The sequence below is a fragment of the Podarcis tiliguerta genome, assembly GCF_965153285.1.
Source record: "Podarcis tiliguerta genome assembly, chromosome: 6".
Classification (NCBI taxonomy): Eukaryota; Metazoa; Chordata; class Lepidosauria; order Squamata; family Lacertidae; genus Podarcis; species Podarcis tiliguerta.
This window is the reverse complement of record NC_139539.1, coordinates 11,184,835-11,200,244: the sequence shown is the minus strand read 5'-3', so window position 1 is coordinate 11,200,244 and position 15,410 is coordinate 11,184,835. Positions and strand designations below refer to the sequence as shown.

The window sequence follows — 15,410 nt, the reverse complement described above, 5'->3', positions numbered from 1 at the left end:
AAATCAGGACATGCTGTATGTGTGATATCTCTCACGAGAGCCCAGAACCCAAAACCACACATTTTTGGGCTTTATGCTCTCACAAGAGTCACATGACTTGTGTGGGAGAGTGGCCTGGAAGACGCAGGTCCTGATTTTCAGCCTCAGTGTGTTGGATGGTATATAATCAGAAGGGCTGGTCACCAGATTTATCTGTGGCCCAAACCCTGAGCCAATGTGGACCTATTTGGAGAGATCTGAGTCCCAGATCGCTGCAGGTCTGGTTGAGAGCCCAGAGCCATTTGGGCTTTCAGTGGAGAGGGGCATCAGGCAGGAAGAAGAGGCAAGTGTGAGTGACAAGGCTGAGAAAGGAGAAAAGGGGGCACTCAGCAGTAACATCTTCACAGGAGAAGGTAGAGGAATGCCTTTCCCACCAGTCTTCTCATTCTTCCAGAGCCTCTCCTCTTTCCTGATCCTTCCTTCCCCCTGAAGCCACTTGGATAGGAGCAGCACCAGCAGGATTTTCCTGATATCACCTTGTGGCGATCATAAAGGGTCCCCGGATGTTTGACGGTCTATTGATCCCTGTGCCACCACTGTGATCGCTTCCCTGCTGCCACCAACCCGTTTCTCTTGGGTACACACGGAGTCCAGACAGTTGTTAACATTAAACCAATTAAACAAGTTTATTTATAAGCATCGGGACGCGGGTGGCGCTGTGGGTTAAAGCCTCAGTGCCTAGGGCTTGCCGATCGAAAGGTCGGCGGTTCAAATCCCCGCGGCGGGGTGCGCTCCCGCTGTTCGGTCCCAGTGCCTGCCAACCTAGCAGTTTGAAAGCACCCCTGGGTGCAAGTAGATAAATAGGGACCGCTTACTAGCGGGAAGGTAAACGCCGTTTCCGTGTGCGGCTCTGGCTCGCCAGAGCAGCGATGTCACGCTGGCCACGTGACCCGGAAGTGTCTTCGGACAGCGCTGGTCCTTGGCCTCTTGAGTGAGATGGGCGCACAACCCTAGAGTCTGTCAAGACTGGCCCGTACGGGCAGGGGTACCTTTACCTTTATTTATAAGCATTAACAAGTTTATGGTTTCAGATAATTTTTCTTGTCAGTTTCTTAATCTTAGTTTCTTTACTGACCTATACCTTCATATTACCTACTAACTGCTTATACCAACTGTTTAACTGACTCCTCCTAATAGATTCTCTCACTCACTCACATCAAACTATCCCAACCCACAGACTTATCCTCCCTCTCTCTTCTCTAACACTCGACTGACTCCTTAACAACATGAACTCTAACTCTAACTCCTCCCCTTGGGTTCCCACTGGCCAATCACTTCACACTCATTTAACCCTTTCCTTATGACCCAGCATGATGTCATCTAAGAGGGCAAACGCCACACATCTTCATGGCATTTGAAGGAGCTGTGGAAGTAGCAGCTCCCACACTACAAAGTTAGTGCAAGTTGGGCTGCTCACATGCAGATATTTCTGCGTCAGTGGAAATGGGCAGGTCGGTTTCTTTCCAGTACACATCAGTTTTGCATGTGTTTATTGCTAAACCCATTTCATCCCATTTCAGGATTAAACCTGCACAAAATTTGGTTTCTAAAATACATGATTTTGAAGCAGATTTTATCCTAAAAGATGGACTTTTAAATTGATTGAGCCAAGAACTGTATTGCAACATTCAGAGAAGTGGACTCTTGGAAGGATAATACAGTGGTGCCCCGCAAGACGAATGCCTCGCAAGACGGAAAACCCGCTAGACGAAAGGGTTTTCCGTTTTGGAGGTGCTTCGCAAAACGAATTTGCTATGGGCTTCCTTCGCAAGACAAAAATGTCTTGCGATTCCTGGGGTTTTTTTTCCCTCCCAGCCTTTTTCCCAAGCCCCTAAGCCGCTTAACAGTTGTTCGCTAAGCCGCTGAACAGCTGATCTAAACCGCTTATCAGCTGATCTAAGCCGCTAATAGCCTTTTAGCAGCTAATCCGCTAATCCCTTAAGCCTTTAATAGCCGCTAATAGCCTTTTAGCAGCTAATCCGCTAATCCCTTAAGCCTTTAATAGCTGCTAATAGCGCTAATCCGCTAATGGGCTTGCTTCGCAAGACGAAAAAAACCGCAAGACGTAGAGACTCGCGGAACGGATTCTTTTTGTCTTGCGAGGCACCACTGTAATTGTTCCGATTCATGTATCCACATCCGGGAGGTGAAAATTAGACCAGTTCATTTTTTTTTTTAAGGACTGTACAAAGTTCTCCTCCACATCCCTACAACAACACGTTATTTATTTGCAATTAGTTGTTGAGTCCTCAGCTGAAATGGCATGCTGTGTTCAATCATTTTTAGTATCAGTGTGAATAACCTCAAAAATGGCCCACTAGGAACAGGAAAAAGATTTTAAAAAAAAAAAAACTACCTACATAAATAGACAGAACAATGAGTAATCATCTGAGAAAATGGAAGATAGGTTTTTTAGGATGAAAAAACAGATGGTGGTTCTGAAGAAATGATGTGTTCTTAATATTTGTATTGATAACGGCTTGGCCGAGAAAAAAGTTCCGGAAGTTTTCCTTTCTTCTTGATTGACTGCTTTTGCCTTTATCGTTTCTGGGTTTGGGCTGCAGAAATAAAAAATCTGTCTCTATAAAGGCATTTGCCGCTCTCCTGTGCATGGACATTTGTTGATGCAGTGGCCTGAGAGACTAAGTACAGTGGTGCCCCGCAAGACGAATGCCTCGCAAGACGGAAAGCCCGCAAGACGAAAGGGTTTTCCGTTTTGGAGGTGCTTCGCAAAACGAATTTGCTATGGGCTTGCTTCACAAGACGAAAATGTCTTGCGATTCCTGGGGGTTTTTTTCCGCTCCCTACCCCCTTTATCTAAGGCACTAAGCTGCTTAACAGCTGTTCGCTAAGCCGCTTATCAGCTGATCTAAGCCGCTTATCAGCTGATCTAAGCCTCTTATCAGCTGATCTAAGCCGCTAATAGCCTTTTAGCAGCTAATCCGCTAATCCCTTAAACCTTTAATAGCCGCTAATAGCCTTTTAGCAGCTAATCCGCTAATCCCTTAAGCCTTTAATAGCCGCTAATAGCCGCTAAACCGCTAATAGCGCTAATAGCGCTAATCCGCTAATGGGCTTGCTTCGCAAGACGAAAAAAACCGCAAGACGAAGAGACTCGCGGAACGGATTCTTTTCGTCTTGCGAGGCACCACTGTAACCTACTAGTGAGGCTGCCACAGTGTAACTCTGCCATACAGAAACCAGGAGGAAGGATGAAGAACCCTTAGGTCCCAACAGGACTTCCAAGTATGACAATGTGTCCTCCATTTTTTGAGAAATCCAAAGCTCAGATAGCATCCCCCAAAACTGATACCGCACACTTAGGGTTTAGTGCAAATCCAGTGGAACTTTCAAGAAATGAGGTCCGGTTTCCCCATTACTATGATGGGATTTGCTTAAAGAACATCAATATATCTTCGTCTTCCTTTTTCTCTTTTATAGAAAAAGCAGCTTTTTTCATATGTACAGCTGCACCACTCATGAGGTTTGTCCAGAACACAGAAATTCAAGCAAGCCGCTAAAACTGCAGCACAACTTCAAGGTTCATATTATTATGCATACCAAAATCAGCTGGATAGCTTTGCTATAGAAAACCCCATAGAAAATTTCCATTATTATGACAGTTATAAATCCTAATGTTGTCAAAGAGTCTAAATGACAGAAGATGACACATAGCCTCGCCGAGTGCTGAATCCCATTACTGACGTGGCTTTTCCCCTCCTCTCTTTTTCTTAACAGCTTCGAGCGCATGCAGTGGATATGAATGGAAACAAAGTAGAGAACCCCATTGATCTCTACATCTACGTTATTGACATGAATGACAACAGACCAGAGTTCATAAACCAAGTCTATAACGGATCCGTTGATGAAGGATCCAAACCCGGTACGGTAGGAATTGTCCGTGGAACTGTTGCAAGTCTTTAGATAATAAAGTGCTGTTTTATATTGTTTCCCTTGCCCATCCTTGGATGTTAGGCATTGTTGTTTATTTCTATGTAGAGCGTCCATTAAAGAACAGGAGGGGGTGTGGAGGAATCCCAGAGCAGTTGACACATTCAGCCCTTGAACAGCTTTGGGTTTGTTCACTCCAAATCATAAAAACAACAAGTTTTTTTAGTGCAAGGAAATAGATGCTATTAGTCAAGAGCCCTGAGCGTGAACCACTTCTGGGTCTCAGATAGCAAGTAATGGAATTACAAGCCCAAAGCACAGGCCAGACCCATACAGAGGCAGGGGTACACTTGCCCTGGGCTTCGGAGGGCTAAGCTGGTTGGGGGCTCCACCAGACTTAAACTGTTATGCCATGAATGCCCCTTGTCTCCCAGCTGACCAATGACGTAATGGATGAAACAGCCACGGGGAAAAGGCCCATGCCTGTCCATATGCACTGCAAGGGATGGGGTGGCGCTGTGTTCTAAACCACTGAGGCTCTTGGGCTTGCCGATCAGAAGGCTGGTGGCTCGAATCCCTGTGACAGGGTGAGCTCCCGCTGCTCTGTCCCAGCTCCTGCCAACCTAGCAGTTCAAAAGCACACCAGTGCAAGTAGATAAATAGGTACCGCTGCAGTGGGAAGGTAAATGGAGTTTCCATGCGCTCTAGTTTGCATCACGGTGTCCCATTGCTCCAGAAGTGGTTTATTCATGCTTGGCCACATGACCTGGAAAACTGTCCGTGGACAAACGCCGGCTCCCTTGGCCTGAAAGCAAGATGAGCACCGCAACCCCATAGTCGCCTTTGACTGGACTTAATCATCCAGGGGTCCTTTACCTTTTACCTGTAAGGAGGAAGGCAGATAGGTGGGAGCTGGCTGAGGGCAGGCCAAGGTTGGTGGGACAGTGCCCAGTTCACCCAAATGGTTCAACCTCCATAGAGAATATCTCTGCAGCGGCTCAAGGAACAGAGCGATTGGGCCCGCATGCATTCCCGGGTGTTGTGAACCTAACCCAACAAGCCAAGCTTTAGTAGTGGCTTGTGAAAGGTGGGAGTCAGTCCTGCTGGTGGAACTCCACTTATCAGAATGGAGAAAGCCAAGGTAGCAGTGGGGTCAGGGGAACTCTAGGCTGCCACTGCCAACCCTCAACTCCTCCAGTCTTGCCACCACTCTTTTCTATCTTGGCAAACTTCCCACCAAGAGGACACCACTGTCACTGCCCCAATTTATAAATACATTTTTTTAGCAAAAAATGATAATTTTAATTACAATTCTACACTGCTAAAGGGTTTAGTCGTTCAGTCGTGTCCGACTCTTCGTCCATGGGGTCACGAAGAGTCGGACACGACTGAACGACTAAACAACAAAAGGGTTTCCGTACCTTATATCCACCTCTCTGTTAGCTCTTCAAAATGCTCTTTTTAAGCCATCTATGTTCCTTAGTCAAGAGAAACTGTTGCCTTCATCGTCTTCAAAATGTGACCACCTGCATTGAGATAAATCAATTATTTCCAGTAATTAGTCCATTAAACCAGTCCATCTGACAAATTTAAGGCAGCTAATTGACAGCAAATTTCATCTGTCAGGAGCTTTAATAATAACAAATGTGAAGGAATTCAGTGTTTGGTGTATTTTTTTTTAGGAGAAATGTAGGTTATTTTGTGAACAGTAGGGAACGTGCTGTGAAATCAAGATCTCAGGGCAGACTTAATGAGGTTGTTTTCCCTTGATAAATTTGTCTTCCACTGTTGTTTACCTGGTGGAAGGGTTAAATATCACATGCCTCCTGGATTGTGTCAGCAAACATTTGTCATAACTTCTCCATTGCCTGGGGTAGTTGTCATATAAAAAACCTCCGGACACCATTTTTAACAAGAGGAAAGGCAATTGGGATTGATTGCCTTTCTGCCGGTTGAGGAATTGGAAGAGGGCACCAAAATACGTAGCAGGGACAAAGTGTTTTGACTTATGCCTTGAGGGGGGAAAGTCCACACCTCTTCTCTTTTGCTTTGTTTTGCTGTTGTACTGGCACTGGGTCTACACCTGCAGCAGAATGAGCTGGTAGAGCAAACCACACCACTTTAGACCCACCACCAGCTCCAGGCTCTAAGGTGTCATCTTTGGAGCCATTCCTGGAGGTCTCTTGGGAGGCAAGGTCCCACCACCACTCTTCTTCATCCAGCCATTCCCTGACACACATCCAGAAATGTCCAGGCTAGAACCTGCCTCCCAGAAGTGCTAAGGTTTCATTTGGCTGCATGGAGGGTTTTGTTTTGTTTTGTTTTGAAGGTCATACAACATTCAAAAGTGCTCTTCCTTACCTGTAGCTTGTTGTGGGGCAGCCCACATGTCTGCTTCATTCTACTGCCTACATCGCCATCTCCTTCTTTATCTAGTCTAGGGAGGGACTAACCTTCTTTCTTTCTTTTTTATATAATTTTTTATTAGTTTTCAACATATCATTTTCAACAATAATTAAACATACTTTCATGTCTTGTACCATTATTATTTTTGACTTCCATCAATCACATCTGAAAATTTTCCAATCTATTCACTTAATATACATTTCTTATTTTCACTATTACATTTAAATCTCATAACTAATATCTCTATTCTTTCTCTACTTTGCGTTATTTCGTATATTTCTCCTTACTACTAGCGTAATTTGTTGATTACAGTTGCTCTTCAAATAGTTCATATATTTCTTCCAACCTTCTGTGAATCTCTGGTCCTGCAGGTTTCAAATCCTTCCTGTCATTTTATCTAATTCTGCTTACTCCATTAATTTTGTCTGCCATTCTTCTTTCGTCGGGATTTCTTCTTGCTTCCATTTCTGGGCTAACAATACTCTTGCCCTAACCCTCTTCTTTCAGCTGGAGGAGGACTGCATTTCCTCATGGGCAGCCTTCCCGGGGCCACGTGAGAGTGGTGGGTGGGGCCACAAAAATGGGTGGCGCAATGAGTGCCATGCTTACGTTGGTAGAGTAGGCTGTGTTCCAGCCATGCAAAAGTCACAGATTTCTACACACACACACACACACACACACACACACCTTCTGCTTTCCAGCCAGACAAGCATGGTCACCCTTTCAAGGACACAACCAGCCAAGAGCAGCAATCAAGGAGTTTATTGAACAAGGCCAGTGCAGAGTGTGGTCCGGAGAGAGTGTCAATGGCCAGACTGGCCAGAGGGGGGCACATTCTGCCTAAAGTCTGAGTCCCTCTACTCCTGCCCTCATCCCTTGTTGCTTCTTTGATGCTTTAGCTGAGATTCCTGCATTGCAGGGGGTTGGACAAGATGGCCCTTGGGGTCCTTTTCAATTCTGCCTTTCTGCAGTTCTATGTTTCTATGATTCGTGGACAGAATTGTTGAATACTGGGCCCTTACATTCCCACACTAACTAACTAACTGAATGACTCACTTACTATCTATCTTCTAAAATTGTCAAAGTGGTTTACAACTTTATATCTCTATATCTATCTATATAATTTAAAAAATTAAAAACAAAAGTCAGGAACAACCAACAACCTATTATGGAAAAATATTTTCATAATTGCCTGCATAAGCCTGTTGGTACAGGGGGAAAAATTCAGGAGGTGTTTAAAGGTTGAAACATATAACCGTCAATTTATACATTGCCTGTAAGTTCAAATTAGTTTTTAAACTCAGGACATGATTGAACTCACTGACCACCCACTAAGTAACCTGAGCGAGCCTTAGTGATTAGATAGTATACAGCAAGCCCTTCTCCTGCAAGAGCTCTATTTTACGAGAGCACGTCTTGGAGGAGCTTTGGCAGCAAGCTCTGGGTTTCTGGAATGCATTTGGATAATTCCTTTGACGTTCAGGTGCATGCAGATGTTTTCAGCACGCTTAAGATGCTCTTAGTGCAAGAAGGATCCTACACTCCATCAGGATTTCAGCGGGCGAAAAACTGTTATGAGCTCACATGTACGTAGAAATGAGCTGATGTCCTCTTGACACTTCCATGGCAAATCAAACTTCCTGTGTCTTACTCTAAAACAAATCAATACAGAAAAGAGTTACCAGATGTTAAACTAGCTCTGCTCATTAGGATGATAGATAGAGTAAATTGCAGCTTCTTCCTGTTTAAAATCCGGATAAGCCTTTAAGCTATTAAATCAGAATTGGATACCTTTGACTACAAAATGCTTGCTCCTCTGGTTAGAGCTATGGGCTTGGGTGGGATTTTTTTCTTTCTTGTTGTTTTACTATCTATCCCAAACTGTAATACGGGTACAAAACTGTCTCTCCTATTCAGAAGCAATTACATTCTCCTTTGATGTATTTCCCCAGAACCAACCCGTTACTTAATCTGTATTCTCTTAAAAGGTTTATATTGGGTATTGAATTTCTCTTCCTTGCCTTTGCTAAATTTCATGGGGACCGAGCCATGAGAAGCCCTCATTCTGCACATACAGCAATAATGGTGATGTTATGCCTTTGAGAAAAAAGACAAGGTCATGCAGTCAGATGGTCCTGCCTATGGGTGCCTTGACAGCTGCAAGTGTGGGTGCCAACTGGCTCAGCCTTGCCCTTTTATTCTGCTTTGTTCTTTACCCAGAGCAATTAACTCTTTTTTGTCCAATAATGCAAAAGATGCACTTTTAGGTTATGGGGAAAACCTTGCTGGCTGGGTCATTACAGTCTTCAAAGAGAAACATCTCGGAGGTCCTGGGCCACAGGGAGGCTAGGCTGGCCTCAACCAGAGCCAGGGCTTTTTCGGCTGTGGCCCCAATCTGGTGGAACGCTCTGTCACAAGAGACTAGGGCCCTGCGGGACTTGACATCTTTCCGCAGGCCTGCAAGACAGAGCTGTTCCACCAGGCCTTTGGCCAAGGCACAGTCTGACCCCCTCCTTTGGTAATCCTCATAGAACTCTAGCCCAGTGGTTGCCATTATCATGATTTTGAATTTATTTTAGAATGCTGTGTTACTTTATTGTTAGCAGCTCTGAGCCTGGCTTCGGCTGGGGAGGGCGGGATATAAATAAAATTTTATTATTATTATTATTATTATTATTATTATTATTATTATTATTATTTATTTATGTCACGTACAGTGGTGAATAATCTGAAATCTGTGGTCATTCAACCCTACTTTGAAAAGATCTACCCATGTATACATTAATACTGATCACTAGACTTCCCTTCCTGGGGAAGTTTGGTCAGTAGAAGTTCTGGACAGTTGACAACCAACAATGCTGGGAATTGAAGTGTGTACAAGTTTGTTTATTGGGTAACGTAGGGTTGGGAAGGGTTATAGAGACAAGCTGGGTGCAACTCTTCAGCTTTGTTTCAATGGACAATATGCCAAGGTAGCTCCTACAACAGAGGCTTTTGCACAGAGCAATTTGCAAGGTTCTAACCCATTCAAATTTTGCAGATTTTCTGTTTTGAAATGTAGATAGTGATGATAGAATTGAATCCTGAAATTTGACATTATGCTTTAAAATCAAGGTCTGCCTATCACCTAATTGGATAAAGGTATTAACTCCATTAATACAAAAATAACGAACTGCTGTTGCAAGATAGATGTCAAAAACTGAAGACAGTCAGATGTTTCCTGTCACAGTTTGTCAGCTATCAAATACCATCATACCAACTGTCAGTTCATATCAAATATTGAAATCGGTTAATAAATGCCATCAGATGTCAAAATGCCAGGCACTGGAGAATATTCTCCCTCAAAATTCTCCCTCCCTCCCCAGACAAGAATTGCAGAGGAGGAGTTTGGGGAGTGGGGAGATTTGCTTCAGCTGAGTTACTCATCCTCAGACTTTTGGATAGAGGTGAGTTTAAAATCTCCTGGCATAAAAGTGGAAGGGAGGCCCATGAATATTATGGTTGCCTTTGTGATTTCTAAGAAATTATTTCTTTCTTTTATTGAAAGGGGGGGAGAGTAGTCGTTTTATAATGCCAAACAGTACATTATTATATTGAAAGCAAGATAGTCCTTGTGGAATTAAACTGCTAGCCCATGTAAGCAAAGGCATATCAAGCCTGCTATATATTGCACCCCTGGCTCACATTAAAATGGAACTCCCTTTGCTCTGCCTTAAAAATGCCGAAGAATAAATTCTTCCTAACTGCTTCTCATGTCATTAATGTAAGGTTATGCAGATGAAGCCTTTAGTGTTCCCTTTTTTTTATTATGTGTTAAACACGGGTCTTTGCTGAGCTTTTGAAACGAGTTCAGAACATGAAATAGATTTGAACCATTTTTAAAAACACACACCCCAAATCAGCACCCCCCCTTTTCCCGAGCTGTTTTGATTTAATGCACTGCTGCTGATTGAAAGTGTATCTTAAAAGGCCATGTTTTACTCTCCTCAAATAATGTTCTGCTTCTTTGAACTTTGCCTCTCTATGAAGAACATAGCTAAGTTTCAAAAAAAAAAAAAAAAAAATAGCAGCTGCAAAGCCAGAACTGAAAATTCCCACTGGACCCTCCAGCAGTCTTAATCAGCAAAGTTCTTTTCCGGCTGCAGAAGTTTCCTTTCAAGAGTAGATAAAGGTCTCCAGATTCCACAGTTTCTTCTTTCAGTGGCGTACAGGTGGCAGGTATGCTTTCCGTCCCCAGAAGATGCTCCTTGTTGCAAATTGGGCATTGCTGACGCGGGTGGCGTTGTGGGTTAAACCACAGAGCCTAGGACTTGCCGGTCAGAAGGTCGGCGGTTCGAATCTCCACAACGAGATGAGCTCCCGTTGATCGGTCCCTGCTTCTGCGCACCTAGCAGTTCGAAAGCACGTCAAAGTGCAAGTAGATAAACAGATACCGCTCCGGCGGGAAGGTAAACAGCATTTCCGTGCGCTGCTCTGGTTCGCCAGAAGCGGCTTAGTCATGCTGGCCACATGACCTGGAAGCTGTACACCGGCTCCCTTGGCCAATAAAGCAAGATGAGTGCCGCAACCCCAGAGTCGGTCACGACTGGACCTAATGGTCAGGGGTCCCTTTACTTTTAAAGCCATACTGCAACAATAGAAGAAAGATTTCCTTAAACTATGTATGCCAACTCAACCACCCCAATCAGCAGAATGTTGCAGATGCCACATAACACCCATTTCATGTTTGTAAGAACAAAATCTTTGGAACTCCCTGCCTATTGATATCAGGCAGGTGTCTTCACCAATCTCTTTTCAGTGCCTGCCAAAAACATTTTTGTTTAGACAAGCCTACCCATATCGTGCTTAGAAAGTGATGTGGATTTTTAAAACCTTATTTTAGCCTATTGTTATTTTAACTTTTCAAAAATCTTAAATTCTTGTTGTTATGTTCCCCCATTTTTATAATTTTGTTTTATCTTTTTCGTAAGCTGCTTTGAGGGTTCTTTATTTTTAGCAATCAAGCATACATTTTATGCATGCAATCAAGTATACATTTTATGAAAGAAATAAATAGAGCAGAAGGGGTGAGCCAGTCTGTTTCTAGCCCGGGTCAATTCTGAATGTCTTCACCTGCAAGTAGAAGGGAGGAAGGATATGTTGTATATTTATGCAGCGTAATTTTAGATATATACTAATATATAAATGGGACGCAGGTGGCATTATGGGTTAAACCACAGAGCCTAGGACTTGCCGATAAGAAGGTCGGCGGTTCGAATCCCCGCGATGGGGTGAGCTCCCGTTGCTCGGTCCCTCCTCCTGCCAACCTAGCAGTTCGGAAGCACGTCAAAGTGCAAGTAGATAAATAGGTGCCGCTCTGGCGGGAAGGTAAACAGCCTTTCCGTGTGCTGCTCTGGTTTGCCAGAAGCATGCTGGCCACATGACCCAGAAGCTGTACACCGGCTCCTTTGGCCAGTAAAGCGAGAAGAGCACCGCAACCTCAGAGTTGGCCACGACTGGACCTAATGGTCAGGGGTCCCTTTATCTTTAACTAATATATAAACATTGTAGTACAGTATGTTTCTGTGTATGTGCTGGCTACTTAGGAAACCAGCATTTTTAGTGGAATTGTTGCAGGGAGACTCATCTTTCATTGAGATTAAGCAGCAAGATAGGAATGAGAAGGGAGAAATCCATGCAGATAAGTCTGACATCAAGATTTTCAGAAAGCGCCATCCCTACCTATAAGTCTATGTTTCAACCACACAAAATTTGCATTAAAATGTGTATTTTAAAACATTTTTCTTTCTTTCTTTTTTACGTATTCATTCTGCTGCTTTTTGAGCCGAGAACTGAATCAAACCATTCAGGAATTGCGAAGGCTTGTGGGTAATAATAATAATAATAATAATAATAATAATAATAATTTATTATTTATACCCTGCCCCAGCCATTCTGGGCGGCTTCCAAAAAAATATTAAAATACTGTAATACATCACACATTAAAAGCTTCCCTAAACAGGGCTGCCTTCAGATGTCTTCTAAAAGTCTGGTAGTTGTTGTTCTGGTAGAGGGTTTCCACAGGGCGGGCGCCACTACCAAGAAGGCCCTCTGCCTGGTTCCCTGTAACTTGGCTTCTCGCAGTAAGGGAACCGCCAAAAGGCCCTCGGAGCTGGACCTCAGTGTCCGGGCAGAACGATGGGGGTGGAGATGCTCCTTCAGGTATACTGGACCGAGGCCGTTTAGGGCTTTAAAGGTCAGCACCAACACTTTGAATTGTGCTCAGAAATGTACTGGGTAGCTCAGTTCCCATCTGGTCACTAGCCTAGGACAGTCAAACTGAAATGGGTAAAGACTGAATTCCCCGAGAGCATTCCTAGTCAGATATTAAGCAGAAGTCCACCCCGCCACAAAACTGCCAAGGAGGTTTGCTGTCAATGTATTCATAATTTTTCACAAGATTTTCCTGTTCGCAAGGCTTCTGTTGGGAACCAGCAGCACGTTTTGACCTTTGTTGGTGTGAATGACCGCTCACCAGTCCTGACGTGGGCGGCCTTTGCGACCCGGTGCGGCTTCCCTGGCCCACGAGGCCACACCTGCCTTTGCCCCATCCCCTGGGCCATCTCCATAGGCTGCAGGTTGCCATGGCAGGCCCCATCAGCCAATCAGCTGCGGCCTCGGGAGCAGAGCCAGGAGCCAGAAAAGGGGGCTGCCAGCATTGCTGGTCAGCCATTCTGTTCAGTTCGTCACCCACCCAACCCTCCCTTTAAGGCATAGTGCAGTCTAGTCACACCTTTTCCTTTCAGGTTCATGGGCTTTGCTACAGTCGCATGATGGTTACTGTTTCCAGGGCCAGGAAGGAGTTTTCCCTGCTCTGCAGGTTTTGCCTTCCCTGTAGCAATTGTCACAACTTTGGCGGTTTTAGGCCTTGGGCAGAATCCAGGGACATCCAACTCCAAAGCGACTGCGATCTACTCCCAGGATAAAAAAACCTGGCAGTGATCTACCCATTGCCATTGACAGGAGTTGTTGAGCTTATTTTAGGGGAGGATTGACCAAAGTTGTAAGTTGTTGAGCTTTTTTAAGGGAGGGTTGACAAAAGTTGTTCAGCCTTTGGGTGGGGGGATCAGTAAGAAACACACCGGCTATTACTTAGCTTAGTGCCATGATCGATCAACCTGCGACATCCGGCTTTAGTCCATCAGTATAACTGAAGGGTAGCGCAGTAGCGCACCTCTCATGTGGCAGCGTTAGCAAGGCCCCAGTAGAGGGGTTTTACGCTGGGTCCCAATGACCATGAGTGCTCGGTGCATGGTCAGAACCCCATAATGGGAGGAATTGGAGAGGTCTGCCGTGTAAACTTACGTTCTGCAGTGTCCCCCTGAACTCCTTCCAATCCCGGCCCTTCCTCAGTTCCCAGCCGGGGGCTGAGAGGGATGCACGCCCAATGCCTAAGCCAAGGTACATCTGAAATGTAATACAGTGGTGCCTCGCAAGACAAAATTAATTCGTTCCACAAGTTTTTTCGTAGAGTGAGTTTTTTCGTCTTGCGAAGCACCACGGCGGGGAGGGGTGGGGAGAAGCAGGGCAGCTGCCGCAGCCGGTCCTTGGACTCAACCGCGCCTTGTGGCCACCACGCGACGCGGCTGCTGGAGGGCGGCGGGGCTCAGGAGCGCGACTCCGGCTGCAACGCTGGCTGCTGGCGGCAACGGCTCTCTCAGAGGAGCGCGCAAGGGCGGTGGGCAGCGGCGCGAGGCAGCCGGAAGGTCGGCCGGAAGGTCGGAGGGAGCCGGAGGAGCCATCAGCAGGAAGGTGGGAAGGAGCCAGAGGAGCGGGGAAGCGTGCGTGCGTGCAGTGACCGTCGCCATGACAAGAGAGGCAGGGTTGTTTCGTCTAGCGAAGCAAGCTCTTAGAAAAATCCGTCTTGCGAAGCACCTCAGAAAACGAAAAACCCTTTCGTCTAGCGAGTTTTTCGTCTTCCGAGGCATTCGTCTTGCGGGGTACCACTGTAAAGTTGTGGCCTAATTTAATCCCATAGCACCCTGTGTATGTGTCTTCTTATTTACGGGGCCTGACTTCTGGGAGAGGGGGACTGCGACTGGGTTGGCAAAGAATAGTGTAAGCCAGGGGTCAGCAACCTTTTTCAGCAGGGGACTGGTCCACCATCCCTCAGACCATGTGGTGGGCCGGACTATATTTTTTTAGGGGGAAAAGAATGAATTCCTATGCACCACAAATAACCCAGAGATGCATTTTAAATAAAAGGACACATTCTACTCATATAAAAACCACGCTGATTCCCAGACCGTCCACGGGCCGGATTGAGAAGGCAATTGGGCCGCATCCGGCCCATGGACCTTAGTTTGCCTACCCCTGGTATAAACGAATCGACTTTAATCAGATTTCCAAAACATGTCTTGGAACCCTATATCCCTATTGTGTTGGAATGTGTGTATGGGGATTCATAAGACAACCCACTGCAACAGACAGTGGTAGGAACATAGGAAGCTGCCTTATACAGGGGTACCTCGGGTTACATACGCTTCATGTTACAGACTCCGCTAGCCCAGAAATAGTGCTTCAGGTTAAGAACTTTACTTCAGGATGAGAACAGAAATTGTGCTCCGGCGGCACGGCAGCAGCAGGAGGCCCCATTAGCTAAAGTGGTGCTTCAGGTTAAAAACAGTTTCAGGTTAAGGACGGACCTCCAGAACGAATTAAGTACTTAACCCGAGGTAGTTGTTGTTGTTTAGTCGTTTAGTCATGTCCGACTCTTTGTGACCCCATGGACCAGAGCACGCCAGGCACTCCTGTCTTACACTGCCTCCCGCAGTTTGGTCAGACTCAAACTGGTACCCGAGGTACCACTGTACAAAGGTCCATCTAGTTTCATATTGTCTACTCTAATGGGCAAAGGCACTCCAGAATTTCAGACAGGGTTCTCTTCCAGCCCTGCCTGGGGATTGAACCTGGGACCTTCTGCTTGCAAAGCAAGTGTTCTGCCACTGTGCTACAGCCCCTTCCCCAGAGGGGGTTTGTTATTCTTGCAATTAATGGGAAGCTTCAGCTTTCGTCAGGGAAGGGAGCTGTTTTCA

The 15,410-nt window shown here is 45.4% G+C and overlaps 1 protein-coding gene and 1 long non-coding RNA gene across 9 annotated transcripts in view; one reads left to right on the top strand and one right to left on the bottom strand.

Annotated features, from left to right (window-relative positions):
- LOC310680777 overlaps positions 1–15,410 on the bottom strand; it is a 446,371-nt gene that overhangs the window by 256,515 nt on the left and 174,446 nt on the right. The window lies entirely within an intron of this gene.
- The window catches only part of CDH4 (cadherin 4), an 811,352-nt gene that overhangs the window by 649,056 nt on the left and 146,886 nt on the right, over positions 1–15,410 (top strand). For all 8 annotated transcript variants that reach the window (XM_083447288.1, XM_083447293.1, XM_083447292.1 and 5 more), the window contains one exon: positions 3,778–3,922. In XM_083447288.1, the coding sequence (XP_083303414.1) occupies positions 3,778–3,922 (145 nt within the window). The remainder of the gene's footprint in view (positions 1–3,777; positions 3,923–15,410) is intronic.